The 26254-nt window shown below is 35.6% G+C and overlaps 1 protein-coding gene across 49 annotated transcripts in view; it reads right to left on the bottom strand.

Moving 5' to 3' along the window:
* Positions 1-26254, bottom strand: part of LOC111504582 (uncharacterized) — a 377607-nt gene that overhangs the window by 314281 nt on the left and 37072 nt on the right. The window contains exons 5-6 of one of the 49 annotated variants that reach the window (XM_023159174.2): positions 22861-23079; positions 22207-22434 (exon numbers count right to left, since the gene is read on the bottom strand). The exons of 45 other annotated variants lie outside the window; for them this stretch is intronic. In XM_023159174.2, the coding sequence (XP_023014942.1) occupies positions 22356-22434; positions 22861-23079 (298 nt within the window). In that variant the 3' untranslated portion in view covers positions 22207-22355. Of the gene's footprint in view, positions 1-503; positions 1990-3881; positions 4308-19382; positions 20541-22206; positions 22435-22860; positions 23080-26254 lie in introns of those variants that run through there. 3 more of the 49 variants (XM_023159200.2, XM_023159206.2, XM_023159223.2) reach the window with 3 other exon arrangements.

Raw genomic sequence — 26254 nt, forward strand, 5'->3', positions numbered from 1 at the left:
ATACTTCTATCAAAATAAATGAAGTGGGTCAGAGCATTATGGAAGGAATCCTTCCTAAAGAATAGTTATGTTTACTTCAAATAGGACTGGCAGTTCAGATGCATCACAGTTTCACAATCTAGGGTTTTCTTCATCGTACTCAGGAGTAACGATGAGGCTACTGTTCAAACTTGTCATCAGAAAAAAAGGCATACACCCGTTATAGGAGATCACTGATGACAAAAATTTCATTGGTTACATGTAGCAAATCCTGACATGTTTTCTTACTGCATATTCCGATTTATTCAACTTTGATTTCCCTCGAGTTACTACATACTGACTTTATCATGCAGGAATGAATTTTTAATATATTTCTGAGAACAGTATACAACTGAGTTCGTTACCCCGTCAGAGGAAGCTTAAAAATAACATATTGAAAGATTTTGCAATAAAAAAGTAATGTTTTTATAACTCACGAAGAATGGGGTTGGCAATAAGATAATTACTCAAAATCAGTCAAAATAATGCAGTATGAATCTATTTTCCAAAAGTTTTTCAGAAATATACAGGGTGTTTATTGAACATGCAGTACAAAATTAAGGAACTATTCTTTGGATTATTCTAAGGATATTTTGTTCTTTGATTTTTGATAGGGCGCTTTGTTTCGAAGATACGGGGCGAAACAGAATTTCGGCAATAAAAATTTTGGTAATCTTGAAATTATTAACGTAGCCGAAATGAAAGTATACTACACTGGACCTACCAAGTGATAAAAAATCTAACAATTCCGTTGGTACCTATCAACAACATTCCGATTACTACAATTTGAATAATATGTCTCATAAGTGATCATTTGTATTTGTCGAATAGGTTTAAACTGATTGACTGTGTCTATTTGACGTGCATTTTCTGTGTGTTTTCAACAGTAACATACGGAGATCGCTGGATTGGTCGAGGTGGACCTCACTTATGGCCTCGATAACCAGACTTACAAAGTTCTGCCTCATCCAGCATACTCCCCAGACCTTTCGTCAACCGACTACCATCTTTTCAAGCACTCTGATGACTTTCTTACCGGTAGAACCTTCGCCAATCAGAACCAGGCAAAAACGGCATTCGTCGACTTTATAGTATCGCGAGCACCCAACTTTTATGCTGACGGAATTAATCAACTTGTGGTGCTTATTTTGAATAAATTGTATGAATATTCACAGAGATATTAGTTTGAAACAGACTCATAATAACGGACAAATATTTTTAAACAACCTAATAATTAACGCACACATCACAGAACTGATTTTTTTGGTAATTATCGTGCATCATGTTATCATGTTTTCAAATAATATGATAAAATTACTATTTAAAAAAAATCATAAAAATCGGAGCTGCTTCTGAGAACTTCTACGATGTTCCATTGCGATATTTGAGCGCTGGCTGCAAGCGTATTCAGACAGTCAAGTACACAGTGAAGTGGATGTTACAGTGCGGTACGCGAAGTGATCTAGTAAGGCAAGAGTACATTAAAATTATAGTTGAAGTTTTAGTTGAAGTATTTGTGTATTTAAAGTGAAATGAAGTTAAGTTTGATCATTCAGTGTAGTCAATTATATTGGTGAACCCACGGGTAAAAACGTAACAATACTAATGAGAAGTACGTCGTTAGGAACCTTCACAGGTGCCTGTTGAATGCAAGTCATACATTTCAATTCAACATATCAATAAACTATGTTTGTCATTTTCACATTTATTTTCCAATCACATTAACTATCATCGACGAAACGATATCATTTGTTTTTCCAGTCAACGTCAACTCATGATTATGGACATCACTAACAATTTGAATCGTTTTTCCAAACATGCTGAGTCTAGCCTTGCATTTTGTATGTTGTTTCATCGAGCAAGACCACAATACTTTATTTGTTCGTTTTCTTTCGAGAGTGAATCTGCAATTTTCATATACAAGAATAGGATGTTTATGTCCTCGAGCGAACTGAATCCTTTGCACTATTCCTAAAAATATATCCTGTCAGTTGAGTAATAGGTGGACCAATATCGTACAAAAACTAAACTTATAATGGCGAAAGCAATAGTTATCCGTGGAGGATATCCCATGGATATCTGAAAAAGGCATCTCATAAATAACCTTTAATAATTTTTATGGATTTCCTACGTGGCCTTCAGAAGTACGGACTAGTATAAATAAGCACAAATATAGAGTTCTACGAAGACGCATCAAACCTTACTCAGCCGCAATAAAAAAGGGTTTCCACGGTGGTTTGTAGCAAAGCCGGACTTTGACGTCGACCACGGGATGGTTGGTGAAAAGTTCACTGCAAGCCAATTAGATGAAACCAAAGCTTAAAAACGAATCATTCATGGTTCAATACCATATGGCGCTGCAATAGGTCTCACCAGTTGTGCTAAGCTGAGCCATAGTATGGTATAGTATGGTTTCTTCGTAAAAGTAGATGTCCTTTCGTACCCTAGCACCTCTGATGAAACCTATGGCAGGTTGCAACAGCGCTGCCTGATCATGTAACACGAATACACTGTGATTTCAGCCAGTACAATTATTTAAAAATAACAACGTGTCGGTATAATGTAAATCAATATCTGTAATGAAAAAATCGCAAAGAATCTGGAAAAATATTAGTTGAATCTATTTGATAGTGTTCCATTCTTCCATGGTCTACCAGCCCAAATTTGTTTCTAATTGTAAATGTAAGGTATCAGTTTCATCATCTATTTTGAAAATTACTTTAAGTAACATTCCAATAACAGACCAATTGGGTCAGGAATAGAGACCAGAAACCAGTTTTGTTAAATATTGCTAATAAGGAGAGTGATTTATTTGTGAGGTTGTTTTCCGCCAATTATTAGAGGAATTTCCGCCTGAAATGCAGTCGCATCTATCTTGGATTTGAACCAAATCTATCTGTGAACCAAAAAATATATTTTCACAGTGTTTCCTCCACCTGGGTTGTAAAAGACAGCTGTAGGTAGTTGAAAGCAAAGATTCGGAAGACATTCCTAGAAGGCTTATGACGTTCAGTATCAGTCAGTTGTTTGCCATGTTCCACATAAGCATGATTTGTGCAATTTGCAATATGCATAATTCACCTATCTTTTCTCTCCCTCTCCCGCTCTCTTCCCCACTCTCTATAACTCTACCCCTTTCTCTCACTCTGTCTCATTGTCTCTACCTTTTCCCCCTCTTTCTCCACCTTTCCCTCTCTCCCACTATCAATACGTCTCCTGTCTAATTCTCTCCATCCCATCTCTCTCTCTCTCTCTCTCTGTCTCGTTCATATTCATAATATGCTTACTGAAATATACAGCTTGTCAAATCTAGGAACGGATTGCAAAGTATCGGCTTAGGACCTACCGTAAGATGTGCGTTCGTTAAAAGAATCTGTGTGTGAGAGAAAGATATAATTCACAAGTCTCTTCCTAATTTTGACAAGCCGTATTCAGTTTATAATTCAGAAAACTGGGGGGCCACACTAGCGGCTAATGTCAATACCCATTATCGCGATTATTATCGGGATAATTTTTAACGCGCTAAAGTGGGTGGCTACACTTAATACGGTCGACGTGAATGCCCATGATTGGCGATAAAAACGGCGTTAATTTTACTTGCAATATGGACGTTGACAGTGACACTGACGTAGTGTGGCCGCTTTATCGCATTAATTCTCGCGCTAATCTCTTTGATGTACCGCCACTTGAGCTATCGCCTAACGCCAAACGGCAATGTTACTGCCGTTGTCAAATTATCGCGTCAAGTCGTGGCTACACCTACGGTTAACGTCCATTATCGCGATTATTAATGGCATTTCTCATTAGTGTGGCCCCCAACAAAATAAATAATATGAGAGTTCTGAATGAGTAATAAAAGTACCTATGTGATGGAAATATACTATTTTTAATGATGTGTTTGAGAAAACAGCAAAATTAGAATCTTTAATGACCAATTACATTTCATTAATAAAATGAAAACTCAACAAAAATTGAAATTATTCTTCTTGAACAATTATAAATTTTTCCTGAACGCAAAGAAATATCACTTCATATTGGCCTTTCAATATTAACAACGATCTTCCCTTTTCCTTCGTAGGTACTCTCTGGAAGGCCACTAATCATATGGTTGTGTTGATCATTTACTATTTTAAGAGTTTTTCCCGAAGTAATGAGCCTTCCCCTACACTTTTTTCTCTTCATTGAGCAGCACCACACGGTTTTGTCAGGAAATTTTTTATGCACCGTGTATTCGCAATTTTCATAGATCAAAATGGGATGTTTGTGTCCGGGAATAAATCGCACAACACCTAAAATATGACATGATATATACAGGGCTAGTCAAATTCAAATCTGTGATTAACACAGTTGTATAAAATCAAATTTCCTACAATTTTGGTCCTCATCAATTTTTCCGTAGGATCATTATTTTTCGGTTTATACCTGAGAAGATGTGGGGCTGAACCTAAGTATTCTATTATCGTCTTTGTTATTGATGTTTTTCTATATATTTTTTTTGTTTTTCGTAGCTTGTCTCTGAAAATTTGATGTGTTGATAACGTAATTCGATACAATTAGGATGCCGATTCTTTCAAGGATCATATTTTTAGGACGCACGCTTATAGTTAAGGAATAATCAGTTCCTCGAACAGTACAACTTTTAAAACTGAGAAAATGAACTTCACTTTTGAAGTACACTTTTGAAAATCTTTCGGAATGTCACTTATGTCTGTTTGGAAGCCCAAAAAGAGCTGCTAAACTACAACCGTAAGGTTGTAAGGGAAGTGGAGGGTCTACTTACGGGGCATAGACGACTCAGGAAACATATGAGCAACAACAGAAGACACCCAATGCAGGTTCTGCCAAGAAGAGGAAAAAACCGCACTGCATGTTCTCTGCAAATGCGAAGCGATAGCAAGGCTAAGACACGCAATATGCGGGAAGAGAAAGCAGAGGCTGCCAGCTATATGAAAGGGTCAGTGTCAAGGCTATGGAGTCTCGTCAAAGGGATTGAGTTAGACAATGAGCTCTAACAACCAAGAAGCATCACAATAGATGTGAAAAGGTCGCAGTGAATCAGCCTAATGGCTAGCTTCCCGACAATCTAATCTCTGTTTGGAAGTTGGCCGGAAGTCGGGCCAAGTTTTCGTCGTTTGATTATTCCCCGTAATTGTCAACAAATACATCAGGAAGTTCAGGAGAGTCGAGGGTGACTTGTTCCGAGCGGTTTTTGTCACTATTAAGGTCGTCTTCATCTAGCAGCTCCCTAATTGGGTCGAACTTCTGTATGTGTAGAGTAGGGAGGGTGATTGTTGGTCCACAGCACTTAGGCCACATGTGACCCATTGTACATCATCCCTAGGAGTTGCATTCCTAGGTCACCGTCCATACTGTCCTTTCCAGGAAGGTGGACAGGTCACTAGAAGACATCTGCTTTATATCGGCAGGTGTAGGCCAAGACTCGCCAAACACACACTCTCTTATTGACGATAACTCCGGACATTCGCATAGGACATGTCTAACAGTTTCATATTCCAGTTCACACATCCTGCATAAAGGTGTGTCCTTAGTTTTCTCAGTTGACAGTGGCAAATTCTCCTACTGTTAAGCGTAAATTTTTCCTGGTCATCACCAGATATTTCTACGGCGCCAGATTCCCAGGGTCGCCCAAGGTGATCCTGGCAAGATTGCATCCTTTGATTCCATCCCATCTCTTTAGAGCTTAAGCATGGGTATAACATTTGGCTAGTTCCATAATTGTCGAAGTCATCAGGCTGTAGGTGTCACTGGGTCCTAAAATTCTTAGTCCAGCCGCTTACTTGGCTGAAGGGTCGGCAATGTGATTACCTTTACTCCTGTCGTGCCCTTTAACCCACCTCAGGATAATGATATTATCTACCGAGGTTATGTCTAAATCTTGGTGACATTCTAGTACTAGTCCTGAGGTAACACGTTGTCTATTCAAGGCTAATAGAGCTTTTCTAGTATCAGACCATGAGACGAAATTTTCGCACGTTTCTCCGTTGCAGTTGTGGTCTAAGAATGAACATTTTGAGTCACGATTTGACACATTTTTCCACAAGTCATTCGCATTAACATGATATTGTCTCCAGCAAAAATTCTGGTGCTGAATCGGTAACTGTAGGTTCGAGTTTTTCTCCACCCCATTTGTCGTAAAATTGAAAATAAACGTGATAATACAATGATAACATTTTACCCCCTACTTTTCTCGGGTATAAATCGAAAAACTACGATTCTACGAAAAAATTTATGAGGACCCAAATTGTAGAAAATTTAATTTTATACAACTTTGTTCATCACAGTGTTTCTCGTAAAAGTCAAAATAAACATTTTGTTTAATTATAAAAATCACTCCCTCTTTTCGGGTATGAATCGAAAAAATAGGTCCTATGGAAAAATTGATAAGAACCAAATTTGTAGGAACTTTAATATCAAACAACTTTTGTAATAACTACATTTCGTGTGAAATTGAAAATAAACGAGTTATTCAATAAAGATGGCGGATGACACAATGGATCTGGAACGCCGGGAACTCAAATTAATACTGCCAGTAACCCCCAAAAATTCCGAAAGAAAATTGCCAGTAAAAATGTTTGCGTTGCTGGCCCCTTTTATGAGCTAATTCGACTGGCGTATAAAGTTTTTAACGAAAAACAAGTGAACTCAGAAAAGTGAAAGAGTGATTTTTAATATGGCGAAAAAATTTATATTTTCCGAAAGTTCGTCACAGAGTAACAAAAATTAGAAACACAAACAGCTTTAGGTGTCACAAACATATAAGCAGCTTCTTGAAGTAGTAGTTCAAGCTCTGTGTTAGCGTGCTAAAGGTCAATATCGAGTCAAGTCACATACCCCACAGTTTTTTATTTTTTTCACTCAATTTTCAAGCTACTTAAAATTGACTGAAATAACAAAAATGGGAAATAATTATTTAATGTTTTTTTAGGTTATTTCTTGTTGTGGAATTTAATGGCATTACTCTGGAAACCGTTGTTTATCTTGAGTAAACAATGTTTGAGTTTTCTGTCAATCTTTTAGATAGTACCTTGCTTAGCTATAATGAGGCTTGACCCTTAATGACCGTTCAATCCACCAATGCAATCATGGTTCAGTCTAGCACTACTAATGAGATTCATGGCAAGTCAAAATAGCACTGCCTGGTGTTGAGTATGGAATGCTTTGCTTTTGAGATCCATTTTTGATTATAAAGATAAAAAAAATCAATGTTAGAGAAAAGTGTGCTGTTGATTTCATCCTGTAAATGGATATGGATGTTTCCTTATTTGATGCTTATACGAACTAAATGAAAAATAAGACTTTGTCTGAACTTTTCTCATTGATTTCTGAAATATGCAATTTCTGTGAGGAACTTACTTTAAATTAGGAGAAATAAATTCATTTACAGTTTGAGGTCGATACCAGAGAATTTTCTTAAGCAATAACGCGTATTTTTCATTGCTGATTGAGATCATACTAGGGAGAAATATTGGTTTAGGAGAAAATTCAAAGAAGCCGCATACGTGTTGTCCAACAATGTATTCAGCCAAGCTAGCGTAGAGGTACGCAACATATGGAAACCCATAATGAAGCGCAAAATGGCCAACTCCCGCCAAACGGTCATCTCCCGAGAAACCGATGAAGCGGAAAAAGTAAAGCGGAGATAAGTGAAAGTACTCAAATGACCCTTAAATAGTCATCTCTCTGAGGAATTAGTCCAGTCATCATCATTGAAACGTCGTGAATTAACTTGGCTTGAAATCTCATAACTTTTTATTTTTGTTCAATTGTTTTATTTTTACTTGTCTTTTTTTTCACTATTATTTCATTTCAAGTTTTTTTTTGCTTATATATTTTTCTTATATATATATGCTTATATATAATTTTCCTTTTTTTATTAGTTCTTCAAGGGATTTCAAGTCATTTCTCAATAATATCAGACAATGAAGTCCGAATTAATGGAATTCATATTCAGTCTTATCCTGAAGATGCCAACTTTGTTAGCGAAACGTTAACGTTAAAAGATAGTATTTATGTTCTGTTGAATTTGAACAGCCCTGCATAACAAAAACTTGGTTATTGTTAAAGTGATTACTGAAATTAAAACTGATCCAAAAATAATCACATATTAATTATTTTTTTCCCCAAAAACCAATGATGAGAAGACGAGAAGCGGCACCAAAAACCCCTCATATCGAAGTTTGATAGAAGATACAATTTCTTTTGTTGTTTGTGAAGAAATACACGTTACCAAAATCTATTTTTTTTCTCGCTTTTCTGATATCGCCCAAAATTTGAACATTTCTTCTCTCTATAGAAAACAAGTCCGGTGGAAAATGTGTGACAATTGTTAGTACAATTTTCTGAACAAATGTATATAAAGATTAATTGTGGAATTGGTGGTTAATATTCCAGATACTAGCAGAAATTATTGAAACTGAAGTTAATATTTGCAAACTGAGGTGAAATTTCTTCAAAGACCAAATTGTACGAAAACTGTGGTGAAATAAGAAAATTGTAAAATGCTTAGAAAAGGTGAAAAAAAACAAATTCGAATAAATCCTGAAGAAACTGAGAATCTCCTAGAAAATTAGGTTTGGAAAAAAATATTCACTTGGAGATTATTGCTTCAAAGATCTATATACTAGGCAGATCAATTCATTCAATTTGTAATGGCATATGAAACTTTCAAAGACCAACAAAGAATGCAAAAATTAAGCTTGAAGAGTTAGCGATATTTTTTTAGGAAATAATTATTTTCCAGAAGAAAATTTCAACAACACATTTGTTTATAACAATTTTTTATAGAATAAAGTTTGGAATTTATAGAAATACTATTTTTTAACTTTCAACAATGAGAGTATGACAAAATAAAAGTAATCAAAAAATATTATCATTTCAAATTTGTAATGACTTAGTTAGTCTATAAAAATGTGGATTTTGTTTTGTTCAGGTTCGGAACAGTGTTCCAAGTGTTTGTGAAGCAGTCTTTGCAATTCTAGCGACATGATTGTGCCAAGACATATTGGTGTCCATTTCAACTCCCCAACAAACTTATCGAAGTAGAAAGAGGTATTGTCTGTCCTGATATTATTATATCCGGTTCGAAGACATTTATCTTTTTTGAGAAAACCGATGCCTGGGTTTTTGTGGCATTGAATTGAACCTGGTTACTTTCACCCCAATTCGAAATCATCTCTAGATCCTCATTAATGCAACCTCCTCCTGCCGGTGAAGATGTGCATCCGCAGCCTATGTCCTAGAATCCAAATGGCACGACTAGGCAAGTGTGTTGTCGTCAGCAAATCTATATATTGGATACTTATTTTTTTCCTATAAGTCTTTGATATACAATAAAAAGAGGGTTGGAGACAATGTGGCTCCCTGGGGAACACCAGCGTTGAGGTAAAAGTATCCGAGGGATATCCATCGACGGCCATTTGCAGGGAACGTTCTTTCAGGAATCTGGAGACTCATACACAAACATGATCCAACAAGCCATAGCATAGAAATTTGGCCAGCAAACCCTCATGCCACACACGGTCAAAAGCCTCAAAAATATCAAGCGCAACAGATCTTGACTCTCCATGTTTCTCGATTGCGTTATTCCAAATATGGGTGACATGCGATAGAAGGTCGCATGTTAATATTTGTTTCCGAAAGCCATATTGATAATCGCTCAAGATGTTAAAGCCTTCCAAATATTTAAGGATATGGTGATTTCGGCTTTCTCCGTGATTTTTGGTAGCAAAGCGAGTTATTTGAAAACATTTTCTTGCCCTTTTTGGGAATAGGCTGAAGGCGAGCAATATTTCGTCCTTGTTAGGACAGATTGAAAAATATACAAGATACCAATGACAAGCACTTCATCAGGACCAGACACGTAATTGATATACTGTTTCAAAATTCGCCTGACTAGACGTTGTCGAAAAGTAATTTCCGGCATTGTGGATTCAATAGTAAAACCAATAATGATTGAGAGTAAAGCGCGTTGTCATATCTAAATTTTACGTTACCAGTTTATAGCAGAATCAAAATATAGTAAGCAGTAGAGTTGTAGGTTGTGGCAAATTATAGATAATACACAATACTAGTACGATTAAAAGGTATTATTCATGACAAAAATCAGTAATGAGCTTGTAATGAGTAATACTATTACATTTCCTGATTACTGATCAGTTAAAATTCATTATTTTCTGTATAGTGTTAGATATTTAATACAACTAGTGGCAACGCTGTACACAACGATATTTCTGTCTTTGTCACTTTACCGTAACTTCCATCTCATCGTTGCAGTCCTCACTAATGTACTTGCAGCCATGAGCGTATCATTGGTTTGTGAATTATACAGCGTGAATTGTACGTTTTACAGTTAAGTTAGTCAGCAATCGACGTGTTGTGATAACAATTGGTGAAAATAATAGTGCTAATAAGTGTTTAAGCGTTACATAATCATATTTCTACACCGTTCTCAAAAAATGGGAGACATGGTCGGGCCTTCCACGTCGAAAAAGGTAAATACTGCGAGTATTTCACTGTATTGAAAGAGATCATCAGCCACCAAAAAATGACTTTGTGCATATGTGCTGTAATTCTACGTGTGTACTTCCGAATAACCAACCAGGCATTTCTACATCATTAAGTTCCACAATTACAAAAGATAAATTAGTTGATATGTGCTCTGATTATACCGGTGTACCAAAATCATCGATTTACAAAATACTAAGAGAAGCAGAAATTCATGGGGACGTACAAACGCCAAAAACTAGTAGCGGACGAAAAAAAATCACAGTTGATGAAGAAGCCAAAACCAGTATACGCAGAACTATTCACAGTTTCTTTTTCAGAAATGAGCTGCCCACACTACAAACAGTTCTGGAGGCACTTAGCGATCATGAATTGGTCCCAAAAATGGGTAAAGAAACTTTTAGGAAACTTGTACACGAAATGAAATTTACGTACGGAAAAGTTGACTGGAAAAGCATTCTCATTGAACGTCAAGAAATAATAGCATGGAGAAGAAACTATCTAAGAAAAATTGACGAATTTAGGAAGCTCAAAAAAAATTGTACTTCATGGACGAGACATGGGTTAACCAAGGACATACGGTCAAAAAAGTATGGCAGGATGGTAATATAACAAGTGCACGACAAGCCTTTATTGAAGGTTTGTCAGTTGGGTTAAAACAGCCATCTGGAAAAGGTAGTCGTCTGATAGTTACGCATATAGGAAGCGACAGTGGATTTTTACCAAATGGTGAATTAATATTTAAATCTGAGAAAACAGGCGACTATCATGAAGAGATGAATGTGGAGGTGTTTGAAAAATGGTTTGAAGGCATCATTCAACTTGTGGAACCTGGGTCTGTCATCGTCATGGACAATGCCCCATACCATAGTCGATATTTAGAACCATTACCGAAACAATCATGGAAAAAAGCAGCGAATTAAACCCAATAGAATTAATCTGGGCGCAAGTAAAAGGATATGTGGCACGAGAAAACAGAACATTTAAATTAGTGGACGTGCAACATCACGTACAAGAAGCTATTCGAACTGTTTCTGCAGAAGACTGGAAGAAATGCATGCAGCATGTTTTAAAAGAGGAGAAAAAAATGTGGGACGTACACAACCGTATTGAACACAATATTGAACCAATCATAATTCACTTTGATGATAGCGGTAGCAACAGTGACGAATCTGAGGTTGAAGATTAGACGAAAATGTGTACATTTACATTTATATTATATTCTATTATCAAAAATTTGTAATTTGTATTTTCTAGTACCCCTGACGATGAGTTTAAGTTACTCGAAAGCTTGAGAATAGTTATAAAGAGTTCACTTATCAATTGCTGCAACCCAATAGTGAAAAAAAGTTTGTTTATTTATATATATATATATATATATATATATATATATATATATATATATATATATATATATATATATATATATATATACTCCGTTTTCATAAGGCCCACCTAATGACTACAACGATTAGGTAAATTACGATATTGCAAAGTTTTAATGAAATAAATAAAAAATGTGTATGAATATTTTAACTAATTGTACTAAGAATTTTTCTTTCATTCTTAACCCTCACAAAAATTAATAAGCACGCCCCCGATCTGCTGTCAACTGGGCTTACTTCTACTCTCAATCATTATTGGTTTTAGTATAGTGTGGGAACAGTTCAGTTAGTAGATTTGCTTCTTTATGGCTGTTGATGCAATTGAACCATCTGCTTGTATTAGTGGTGAAATTGTGGATTTTGTAAAGTGCTGATCAACAGCTACAGCCACCGACCAGAAGGATCTAGACCCGTTGGGATTGCTTTTCGTTGCTAACTGAATGTTGGCTCGTGATTTGATACATTATGAGTTTTTGCCAACTCAGTGAATACCCATATTATCATTAAGACAATGATTTTCGTATAACTCAATGTTTACATGAAAGTAGTTGTTACGGGCGGGCTTTTTTTCCAGTTTGTATCTGAAAGCAACTTATAAGCATGATCTGCACATTTCTATAAAACATTTAGTCTGAAAATTATTGTTTCCTTACTTCGTTGGGAAGTTTCCCAAAAGATGGAGAATTAGAAAGCCGAAACCTTTCTTATCCTTTTTAATGCAATGTTACACTTAGCGACTTTCTCTTTTCAAATTGTAATGGTAATGGTTACCAAGAGGAGTTGAGGAGGTATGACACTTGAGTTTATGATGTAAAGATGTCCCTGTTGAAATAAGAATGTCTTGAATTTATTCGATTTGTTTCGTATTCAGTGCCGTACACTGCACGAGTATAAACCTTAGTCGATTATCCCAGGTTCACTACTTTGGACCAAGGCTGGAAAATTAGTTGAATTTGTAGTGTATACGTTTGGAAATCTAGTTAACGATGAATTTTTATGTAATATTCGAATAGAAAAGATTTAAAATATGTAATAAGGTCAGGCTTCAAGTTTTTACAAAAGATGAGAAACTTATTCAATATTAAAATCATAACACAACATGAATCGGTTTTACAGATTAAGGTAAGACCGACTAGAGTAGACCGTACGGCGCAGCGTCGGACAACCGAGCGTGTCGGACTGTAAAGGTGCGTATTAACCAAAAAAGCGAGCACGAGCGAACATGAGCGAGCATTCGTGTATGTTTGCTCGTGTTTGCTCGACATATTGATGTCTTGTACACACCAGAGCGAATATCTTCAAGTTCGTAGTCGTAGTTGATCCATCTACTTTGTGCGAGCACCTTTTGATGTACCTATCGCCTTCTCCTCGATCTTTTCTGAACGCGAACAAGCATACGTTCGCTCGCTCGCTAGCCCATACTCACCAGACGATTATTTTTACAGAATGTTCGTTCACTTTTGTTCACTAGTGCTCGCTTTTTTGGTGAATACGCACCTTAAAGTGTCGGACTATCGCGAGCCAACTGTACTGACCGACCATCTGTTAGTTAGAGTTAGAGCAAACAAGAATGAACGAGCATTCTGCATCAATAATCGTCTGGTGAGTACGGGCTAGCGAGCGAGCGAACGTATGCTTGTTCGCGTTCAGAAAAGATCGAGAAGAAGGCGATGCTACAGGTGCGTATTCACCAAAAAAGCGAACATGTGCGAAAACGAGCAAACATACACGAATGCTCGCTCATGCTCGCTCGTGCTCGCTTTCTTGGTAAATACGCACCTTAAAGGTGCGAATACGAGCGATCATGAACGAGCAATCGTGTATGTTTGCTCGTGTTCGCCCATTATTGATTATTGATGCAGAATGCTCGTTCACTCTTATTCGCTCGTGCTCGCTTTTTTGGTGAATACGCATCTTAAGACAGACATTTGAAATTCATTCGATTTCGTTATTTTGAACACACACGTTTAAAAACTGATATGTACATTACATTGAAATGTGTATGCAATAAAGTTATGTGATTATATTATTATCATTGTTTTCTAAAGCCGGGTTCTTCTGTCTAATCGAAACTTTCCACAACTTTCGGGTTTCCATGCTGTCCTGACCGAACGCAGGTTATACTGATGAAGAAATATTTTGAAAATCAATGTAATGGCTGCTAAAGAGTCACTAATGAGGCGAGCTTTCAGAACTTTGCTACTGAAGCCCAGATGGACTATTGATAAAAAACTACCGAGTCCATGTCCATGTCTGAAAGACGAACAATAAATTAAGAAAATATTTGTCGAGGAGCATACCATTCTTCTCACCAAAAACACAGATTTATCGATTCGTGAATCGATTCCACTACTTGAATTCGTGTTATATTCACCGGCACCTTGTAAGTACTAATACTCTTCCTAGTTGACTCCGTATTCGAATAGATATATGAACAAAAAAGTCGAAGAGAGGAAATTTGCTCATAGAGATAGGTATATATAATGAACGACTCTTACAGTGTCATCCCAAAGTATGAACCAAATGAGAAACTTATTTATTAAGGGTTTTTCGACAAAGTTATTCCTGATGAAAGTTTGTGCATCCCCTTGAACTAAACATGCACCAACAAAATACAGTAAAACATACGTAATATACGAGGAGCCTTCAAATATTTGATTTTGAGACAAGAGTAAAGTACTCTTATTTTGAAAAATATCGGGAAATGTTATTCAAAAAAGTTGTTTAGCATTAAAAAATACATCTAGATTTGAAGTCATGGCTATCTAAGTGAAGTTTTATTTTTTTACCATTTTTTTTTTAAATGGGGACACCAAAAAAATTAATTTGCTAAAACGGTAAATAGAAAGCAACCTGTATACGACGGTTTATTTTAAAATCCTGTAATATTACAAATTACAAACTATGGTGTTAATTAACCACGGTCAATTTTTTTGAAGGGTAAAATAATTAAAGTTTTTGGTGCAGTTGTCTTAATTTTTTGTTAACACCGAAAATTACTCGAAATTATACAGTATTGTAGCAAGAACTTGATTTCAATAGTATGAAATCACAAAACATCAAAATAAAATAGATATTTCGGAACAAACTCATTGATTTTCTGGAAATTATTTTGAAGAATTATTTTGGACAAGAAAATCTTCAGAAAATCAATGAGTTTATTCCGAAATACCTATTTTATTTTGATGTTTTGTGATTTGATATTTTTGAAATTAAGTTCTTGTTACAATACTGTATAATTTTAAATAATTTTCGGTGTTAACAAAAAGTAAATATAACTTTTCGCCAAAAACTTTGAAAATTATTTCACTCTTCAAAAAAATTAACCGTGGTTAACACCATGGTTGTGTAATTTGTAATATTACTGGCTCCTAAAATAAACCGTCCTATACAGGATGCTGTCTATTTATCGTTTTAGCAATTTTTTTTTCGTGGTCCCCATTTTTAAAAAATTGGTAAAAAATAAAACTTCACTCAGATGGTCATGACTTCAAATCTAGTTGTATTTTCCAATCAATATTTTTATATTATATTTATAATTAATATTTCCCAAAATTTTTTAAAATAAGAGTACTTTCCTCTTGTCCCAAAATTAAATATTTGAAGGCTCCTAGTATATTACGTGTGTTTTACTGTATTTTGTTAGTTCATGTTCAGTTTTAGGGGGTGCACAAACTTTTATCAAGAATAACTTTTTGTCGAAAAACCCTTAATAAATAAGTTTCCCATATGGTGCATACTTTGGGGATGATACTGTATATTGAGCATGATCTATCTATAATAGGGGATGAATCGATTATTATAAGCATTTGACCTAACTTTTCATGTACCCATCATGCATTAGTTAAGACAAGCAAGTAGGACGCACTGAACAAGTGATCTGAATATAATAGAATCTAAAGGAAGTAGTAATCCCGTCACTTCAGGCAGGCAGTGAGTCATAAACAGGCCACCCACTTAAGCGTCTGTCACGTGGTCTCGCCACCAGCGGATGGAAATTTAATCGGCAATTGAAATTTTAAAAAAATCGAACCAGATGGTCGGCGTCGTAGGCTTTGTCCTTAGCCTCAACGCCAACGTGAGAACTTGAAAGTAGATGTGAACTGATGATAGTGATGTTTTGTCTGATGTCATCGGCGATTCCGTGTTTTAGTTATATGATAGCAGTGTATTTCAAAGTATGAAGTCGGCGATTCCGTGGGGTATGAAAGGACCAAATCCCAAGCTTTTTCTTGTTGTTCTTCATTTCATTTACAATTCGGTCAAGGTCATTCAAACGTGGAACTGTGTATGATCGCGAGGTGAGATCATCTAGTCGTATACAGGAATCGGATACAGAGCGAGATCATGAAGTTATAAGATAGCATTCTTTTCTACATATTAATGTCATCATTTATTGCACTTATAAAAATTCGTGTATTCAACTGCCGGATATTCATCTCATCAGTCCTGGAGGGAGATGGAACAGTCCAAATTGTTTCATACGGATATTCAAATGTAAAAAGATATTCACCAGTCATGAAGAGAGGTAGAGCAGTCTAAAGACGACAAATGTGCAACAATCCGTCTCACTAAAATATATGGGGATTATGGAGAGGAAGCATTCTCCGTCATCTGGATTCCGAAAAAATATGGAGTAAAGCGGTTCACAAAAAGATAACTACAACGAAGAATTCTCTCGGATACAAATATCAGCACAAATTCTGACAGATCTGCACATCGAAACTATCAAGAATGAATAAACATGCTTGCCCTTCAGATCTTAGTCTATTCTTTTGTAATTCTGGAATGGACTCAGGAATAGCTGCGCCAAATCGATGTGCAGTTTAGAAAAATGTTGCATTTTTGTAGGAGTTTGCATTGTAAATCGTCCGCTTTAGGGTTACTCTTTCCCAGTCAACAGGAAGGCCGTGGACTTTGAAATATCCAAATATCCAACACCTCACCTGTTTTCATCAGTTTTTCGATAACGAGATTTCTCTGAGGTTTCATAAGGTGACAGCACGTGAGGTGATATCCAAGAAACATGTACTGACTAAAGTAATGAACAACGACAAATGCTTTCATTTTACTTTTTTAAAGTTACGACTGAAAACGAAGATGCCAACATTACGTAAATCCTTCATGAAACTGAAAATAAATTTGATTCGTTTGAGAAGTAAACACTGAAGAAAACATTTTTTGGTACATCCACTCAAATAGAGAAAATTCATCAAATTCTAAACACTTTTGTGCAATTCTTATAACGTGAACTTCTAGGTCTATTAGACAATTATTTTATTCCCAATAACTAGGACTTCGAGGACCGAAAGAATAATAAATATATCATGTTTGATACCACTGAAGCTTTACAAAAGCATGTTCAGGCATTGGGAACGATATTTCAAGCTAGTAAGCCATTCAAGGGCAGCATCATAAAATGTCATCACTTAAGCTCTAAAAATGATACATCATGTTCTGCATATCAATAATGACGAAAAATGAAACACATGCAGTGAAAAACAGTGCGACAACTTTATTTAAAAACAACTTCATACAATATTCTCAACACCAACAATTTTACACCATAATAATTTCCATGTAGGCAACCCAGATAAATACTTCCAAGATGGTGGCACTTCCGATTCCTTATATAACTTTATTATGTTCCAAATTTTTGTTTGTTATATTAAATTGAATGTCGGTCGTATAAGCGAAGTAATTCGAATGGCATAAAAACTAAATAGTTACCGAACGTCGGCAGTTTCTTTGTATGGTACAGCCGGCGTGGTATAATTTACAAGGTCTAATCATTTTTTTCATGTGGGAGGTTTCATATGGTATCAACTAGTAAATTTATCAGACCCGATAAATTAGTCTTTTATTTATTTGTTCGGATTGACTTCGTATAGACTATACACAAAATCTGCCTGAAATTTTGCATAAAATCTGAAAATTCTACATTTTATAGGGCGTTCTAGTTATAATAGGTAAGTTTGCCACCTACTGTCGAAATTTCACCATCCTGAAAATATTTCAAGAGTCGGGTATACGTACAGTTTTTCATATAAAATCAATTGAGTTCCCAGTAGAACCCCCAGAAAAGCAACTCAAAAATATCCATCCAATCTAACTGCTCAACGTGACAGGAGATTATCATGAAAAATGAGAAATTACAATAAACTGTTTGAAAATGTCCTTACAGGACGAAACTGCAGTAACATTGGTTACAAATAAAAGTAGTAAAAAACAGATTTTTTTTCTCAATTTTCATGTATGATTGTTTTTGTAATGTTTATAACAAATTATTCAATTAATAAATAAAATTATTATTGAAAAAAAATATTTTGTTAATTCGTAGAGGAATGTCAATTATGATTTATAAAATAGAAAACATTTCTCAACTGATTATTCAAACATTCGAAATATAAAAAAAGATCATGAACAAATGTAAATTGTGATCATTATATTATAAAGACAAAAAAATTATATATTTTTTTTAATTCTCTTAAAGTCTATTTGTTTATAAACAAACGGCGCTAAAAACATTTTATTCAACTCACAAAAAGTCCTTATTTAATACAAAAACGGGAATTGACATAAATGAACATAAAAAAATTATAACAATACGTCCATTATTCATTTTTACACGCTATATATTAGTTTCACCTGTATGTATGTATGTTTGTTTGTAACTCTCAAGCTCGGGATCTGTATTTGACAGAATTATCGTTATTATTACTTGACCCATTCGCGGGCAGATGGCACTGTACGTAACCTCCTTGATATATCGACATTATTGATTGATCTATTCGCGGGCAGATGGCGCTGTACATAACCTCCTCAATATAATTCGAAGTCAATTTACATGTATTTCTTCATTTGTAAATTTTTTTTTTCATTAACACGCGCGCCTGCTGCCGTATTCGTAACCCTCCTTTGCGCGCCTGCTGCCTTCGGCTTGGTAGCCGATTTTCAGGCTCCCTCTCCGGAATCGGAAAATATTGATGGTCATTTTTCTAAACAATATACGGCTGATTGAACCCAAAGTTTAGGTAAAATAAATATAGTTTAAAATGACTAAAAAACTCGCTTTTATAGCATACGAAACTAAAAAATGAAAAATAAATATAGTTTAAAAAACTAAAAAAACACGCTTTTATAGCATTCGAAACTAAAAAATGAAAAATAAATATAGCTAAAAAAAACTAAAAAACACGCCTTCAAAGAACGTCTAACTAAAAAGTTGAAAATATTTTGTTTAAATAAGCTTAAAATAATAGCAAACGGATAATACTAGTATTATTGTGAAAAAATCGAGGGCGCTTTGTGCCATATTTTTTTATATCAAGCGCCCGTCACTTTTTTCAAAATAATACGAGTATTTTTCTTTCGTTGTTTTAAGCTTATTCAAAAAAATATTTTCAACTTTTTTGTTCGATGTTCTTTAAAAGAGTATTTTTTAGTTTTTTAAACTATATTTGTTACCATAAAAAAAAACATAATACACGAAATTTTAAAAATTTTTGAACTTTCATAACGTGAAGTTATTAATTGCAATGATAAAAAGAGCTCCACAAAGCGAAAAATGTTTCGGAAAGTTATTTAAACATTTTTTGTGGTCTTCAAGTAAAATATTGTTAAATGATAATTGCCTATCTTTTTCAATAATTCACTTAAGATTTTAGCTAAATTGTAGTTTAATGGATTTAACTATAATGTTCATTGAAGGCATCTGATATATCTTGATTTTGTCATTTCTGTATCAGAGCGTTGCCGATTCATTTCAATTTCATCAATTCCATTTTCAACGTATTTTTTTAATTATTACAAGCAGATTTCGAAATAATTCAGGATGGATATTATCGAGCAGTTGATCCAAAGATCAAAAGTACTTATCAAATACAGATCCATCCAAATAAATCTTAAAGAATATTATCACAAAAATGGTGCTACCAAAAGACACTACAGTCAATCCTATTTCAGAACTAAGTCATATGTACTTTCTTAAGTGACATAAAATTCCATAGAAAGTAATTTCGAAATTATTGAAACTGTTTTCGTACAACAGATATATAAAAATGAACTGTGTCTGTGAAAACGTTTGAAACTGTTTAGTACAAAAATGAACTATGCGTCTCTGTAACGAGCCGATCAAAAGTCGGCTAATTTAACATATTAAAAAGATATTGATCAACAGACTTACGTTGATGTGTCTAACAAATTTAATTCAACCTAAAAACTCTCACTTGCTTGACATTTTTGATAAAACTTTATTAAAATCTTTACCTCACATTACGTCACCTCACATTAAAATATTAAATACGGAATAAAAATGATGAAACTAATATACATACAAAATCATATACTAGTCAAAGCAATTTCCATCTCATGGTAATTTCTTTTTATAAATCAGGGCCCTTTTTCTGTAAATTGTTTGTTTTGGTATGGTATGATTATGCAAACCCATTCTTGCCACAACTTTTCCGTCTCTGGTTTGACATGTGGCGTTGCATTCACTTTTGAAACAGGTCCAGTTCATCATTTTTCCGTCTTGTCTAACAAGTTTGTAGATCTGGTCGTGAAGAATAAAATCATCGGGACCCTTTTGGTTACGAATGAACTCGTAAAACCCTGCAAAGTAAATAAAACAATGAATCGTTTTCTCAAATACACTGTAGGCAGTGACACTGCCTACAGTGATAATGAGAATTGAAACGTCTAATTTATGACAAATATACCATTCTTTGTGATTGTCGAATTTCTCATATATCAACCTCATTCCATATTATCGATAAGTCGAGTTTCCTAATTCTCTGAAGGTAGGTAAAATTGTTCCTATTTTGAGAAAAAAATTATCCCATTGGTTTTGATAATTGACCTATTACAGTCCCATCAATAATTAGTAAAATTATTGTACTATGTGTTCACAATCAAATGCTGAAATTTGTAATAAAATTTAATCTCTAGTTATTGAACATCAGCATAGTTTTTTGCGGAAATCTCAACGAAAAGTTCCTCAAATTCCCTTAACGTCACTTCTATATCTAAATTATACAGTAAACTAAAAGCTCCTATTTCAAATAAACAAAAATCCAATTTAGTATACAAAATTTCTTGTATGGATTGTTCTAAAACATATATAGGACAAACATCTAGACCTCTAAGTAGTCGCATCACTTCCCATAAGAGCGACTGTAGACGAAATGTTAATTCTTGTGCATTAACAGAACATGTTAATTCGGAGGATCATAAAATGAATTTTGAAAACCCAAATATTTTAGATAGAGAAACCAATACAACTAAAAGAATATTTTTGGAAATGATACATATTAATAACGAAGAACATTCAATGAATAAACGAACTGATATTGATAGTCTTAGCAAAATTTCCTACTGAAATATGATAAAGAAAATAAAAGATCTAGTAATTCGAGTATCATTCAGAATTTTCCCACTTGACATTGTCAGCCAAAAACTTTTATCAACTGTCATTATTTAATGTTTTTCTATCTGTTTTTGAACCATTTTATATTTTATTCTCACGTTAGTAAGTTCTCCATGTTTATATATTTTTTACAAGATATATAATCTTATTATTGTAGTTGTCCTGACGAAGGTGTGAAATATACCGAAAGCTTGACATATAACAAAGAGTTTTCTTTGTAACAGCCCAGCTATTGACTGCAACCTCACAAATTGAACCGATTTATATATATATATATATATATATATATATATATATATATATATATATATATATATATATATATATATATAAATATTGCAATATATATAAATATTGCAACTACTCATTTTCCGCTCTTGACCTGGAAGTCTTCTGACCATCAAAGAGAAGGCTTTTTCTTCCAGTTTGTATCTGAAAGTAACTTTTATACATGATTTACCCATCTTTGTTAGGAGTTTATTTTGAAATTATTTTCTTTTTTCCTTCCTTTGGAAGTTTTTCCACAAAAGACGGAGAAGTAAAACCCAAAAAGCTTTTCCAAAAACTAATACCTCCCAAAAATACCTCTTCCAATTCTAGAAGGTCTCACCCTTCAACGTGAGATCCCAGAAGCGATTGAGGATAAGATATGAAACTACATAATTCATATAGTTCATGTTGTCTTTTCTCATTCATTTAAACCTTTTAATATATCGTAAGGTAAAAAAACTAATGGTTTCTTCATTAAGAACAGGTTTGGCAAAATGGGAATGAAGAAAGATATGGAGGTGGAATACCATGAGTGGTTGACATCGGACAAGTAGAATTTTAAAGTAGATGTTGATAAAACAATGAGCAATCATTTATATATTCATGAGTATATCACAATTTCATCAAATGAAAATAAATGTCAAAGCATTTCAATAAATTAAAATTCATTCTTTAAATAACAAACTTAAAAAACTCAAGAAGTGAGCTACTTCGTGGTTAATATCAAACTGTTAATCTTGTTGTTTTCTCCATCGGTTCATCTTGTGTCGTATGGAATCAAAATGAAACTCCTTGGCCGCATTCGGATACCTTGAATGAAAATAGTAAAGTTTTATTACAATCGGGAACTGTTAGAAATACGAAGGAGGTTCAAAAAGAAATAGTGACCCCTGGACGCAGATTTGTGGCGGAGTGTGGTAATATTGCATAACATGTCATCCTTTTTTTCCGCAATCGATAAAGGTGGTATAGTGAATGGATGTATGCCACAACTTCCGTAACACGTATGGATAAAAACGTTAGACCAATGTTGTAACTCAAAATGTTCAAAAAAGGTCATGAAAGTGGAAAAAATGCATATGAGATATTAATTACGATGTATAGTGGCCATATATTACAAGCCAGGTGAGCTTATACAAGTGGTATAGCGGGTCCAGGAGGTAACAGCGACAAAGCCTTTTTCAATAACTTTTTGAAACTCCCTCATGTCAATCATTCAACTATTTAATCACTCACATTTCTGCTACAGTGGCATACACTGTTCGGCTTGGAACGCTTGGATTTTTCAACATAACTTCTCTGAGTTCTCTCATGAAAACAATTTTTTCTTCGGCAGCCAAGTCCGGTGGATGATTGTGAGGTTTATTCACTCTAATATCCTGGATAGATCCATCGTAGGGAATCACAGCTCTTGCATGACATCCTAAGCGTTTATACTCAAGACAACGTAAGTAACTAAAAGAAGAATTTCGAAATAGTAAGTTGTTCATACTCGTGTAAAAGATACAAAAGTGTTCCAGCAACCTGTTGGCAGAATGTTTTTAAAATCTTTTGAGAAAATTTACTAACAAACAATATTGATTTCATTTACTTTTATTTTCATTCATATTTGTTCACATTTTCTTCAATTAAATTTGAAAAGTACGAGAATCGACATTCGGCCAATCTTTCTACTGAAGAAACAAACTGACATTACAAGTGTGATCTTTAGGGTTTACAATTGCACCATCTGCATTTCAATTGTAATAATGCCACAATACCCGTGGGTTGGGCTACCTATCGGGCGCGTCCACAGGTGGCGGATAGGGAAACGGCCAAGGGGACTGGAGGTCCTGTCCGGGAAGCCAATGTGGCCTTACGGACGGGGTCGCCGGACTCCTGGTCAGAGGCAGAAATAAGTAGGGTGAGCGGAACTGAAACCCCCCCAAAAGCCTTTGCAAAACATGCCACCATGGACCAACCTACCCAAGCTAAGGTGTAAGGAATCGTGCCGACAGCTGAATGGCTGCAGGGTGATATGCGGTCACGAACGATACCCTTGGGGAACTGGGCGAAACCTCATTGTAATCTGGTGATTCGGGGCTCTGCCTGAGGTGACCAACTCTTCCCTTGCTATTCGTGGGAACACACATGAATGAAACAACACAAAAACAGAAATAACAAAAACAAAAACCAATCCCAGTGCTGGACAGAAATGCTCACGTCAATCTAACGCTAGTTGCACACACACCGATTTTGGACGGCCGACTTTGTACCGGTCGTCCAAATTCCAATAGTGAACCACATGTGGGAACGGGACCTGGCACACACGCCGACCAGTGATCGTCACCGGTAAAATACCGGTGAGCAGCCGTCCACTGCCACTGTAATACCGGGAAGTAGTGGCGTACATGACTAAATACACTCTTGCATACTCACCGGTCTTGAATGCTCGGTGAAATTGTAGTTACTACGCATTAACTTCGTTTTGATAGTGCGTGCTAATTACGACAACAAAGCAACTGATTGTTTGACCGATAAAAATCCGGTGAGTGTGCAAGCACCCGCTACCAATAAAATATCGGCCGATTTTATACTGACCGTCCAAAATCGGTGTGTGTGCAACTAGCGTAATGCTAAATGCACACACACCGATTTTGGACGGCCGATTTCATACCGGTCGTCCAAATTTCAATAGTGAACCACAAGTGGGTATGGTACCTGGCACACATGCCAACCGGTGATCGGCGTCGATCACCGGTAAGCATGTGTGCCAGGTCCCGTTCCCACATGCGGTTCACTATTGGAACTGTACCGCCGGCAGTACCGGGAAGTAGTGGCGTGCGTGACTAAATACACTCTTGCATACTCACCGGTTTTTTACCGACCATTCCAGTCTCGTCTGCTCGGTGAAATTGTAGTTATTACGTATTAACTTAGTTTTGGTAGTACATGCTAATTACGATTTCAATGGGTGACCGGTAAAAATCCGGTGAGTGTGCAAGCAACCGCTACCAATAAAATATCGGCCGATTTTATACTGGCCGTCCAAAATCGGTGTGTGTGCAATTAGCCTAAGGCGGTGGCTGGGGATGAACAGTTATATCCACCTCAATCTACCGCTTGGAGTGAGACTGGACATAGCAGATCATCTCCAACAGCAAGGGCATTTGCTGCGGCGGGCGCCAAGAGCTCCGCCTTGAATAAAGGCAAGAAACAGGCTGCCCCTGCAGGAAAGCTCCCTCACTTGTGCACCTCCACGGAGGGAACCCCAAAAAGGTCGAAGAAGCCGCGCAACGACAGCAATATCGCTGCACCTTCGCGGAGGCCACAGTGAGACACCTCAAGGTTGCCAAAGAGAGTGTGTGTTCGGCAAGTCTTGACCTACACCTACCAATATTACGGAGATGTCTCCTAGTGACCTGTTCACCATCCTGAAAAGGGCAGGATAGACGATGACCCAAGAGGACAACTCCTTGGGAGGGTGTACAATGGGTCACATGTGGCCTAAGTGCTGTGAGTCTACACTCACTCTCCTTACTCTACAGATACAGAATGCCACAACAAAAAAGATAAAAAAGCTGAAGTCTAGTCAGCCTTGTGATATTTGAAGCTTATATTTTGTGCAATATGTGAGAAGACCAATATTTATATTTTGAGCCTTAGCAACATAGGCGTTGACTATTTTTGAACATAACCTTCTTTAGTTTTGTGTTGATTGCAATCACTTGAAAATTTTGATTCTGAGAAAAATGGATCAACTGGTAAACATTTTTCTCAAAAGATGTATTTCTACTGTCAGCGTGGATTATCAAGACAGGTGTACATCGAACAATTTTCACTTTAGGCGATGAAGAGTCATCCTTTGCCACGGTGAAACGCTGGTAAGGCGAATTTAATCGCACAACGAGTCCTGAAGGTAGTCAAATTTTACGTCAGAAATTAAAGCAACCTCAGGCACTCACCAGCATATATAAACATTGCATGATCATTCAATCGTGGAGAAAGATCATTTGTTCAAATTGGATCCCAGATAATTTGGCGATATTCCGAAAAGATCCGTGCATCTATTGGTGCACACAGATGCTTGAAAAATGCAATTGAAATACTTTAAAAAACGTCTTCAAGATTTCAACAGATCACTTAAATGAAATGAATAAAAACACTTTTGTCTAAATACAATTGGTAGATTTTATTTATACGACCGGTTTCGGATTTAACCCCATTATCAAGTACAAAACTGGATAATGGGGTCAAACCCGAAACCGGTCGTATAAATAAAATCTACCAGTGATATTTAGATGAAAGTGTTTTTATTTATTTCATTTGAGTGATCATGAATTACCATGAAGTAAACAAGTCATCAATCACATATTTTAACAGATGCCGAATCATTGATCGACGTTTACAACACTGAAAAGTAGTCGACTTCATGGGTAAATTGCTCATATGGCAACATTGTCTTTAGAAAACATTGTTTGGATACGGTGAAAAAATTATTTTATTTAACTCATTTTCTTTGTTACTTTTGACAAATGAAGTTTTCATTGCAAGATCACTTTTGAACCTTTGTTGTGTAATTATATTTATCTCACAAAAAAAACTGATATGAATTCATATCAAGTAATATCAAGTCTACTTGATTTTTCAA

The sequence above is a fragment of the Leptinotarsa decemlineata genome, unplaced genomic scaffold (genome assembly GCF_025532065.1).
Source record: "Leptinotarsa decemlineata unplaced genomic scaffold, Ldec_3_MD MMD2_tig00026328_RagTag_RagTag, whole genome shotgun sequence".
In the NCBI taxonomy this organism is placed as follows: Eukaryota; Metazoa; Arthropoda; class Insecta; order Coleoptera; family Chrysomelidae; genus Leptinotarsa; species Leptinotarsa decemlineata.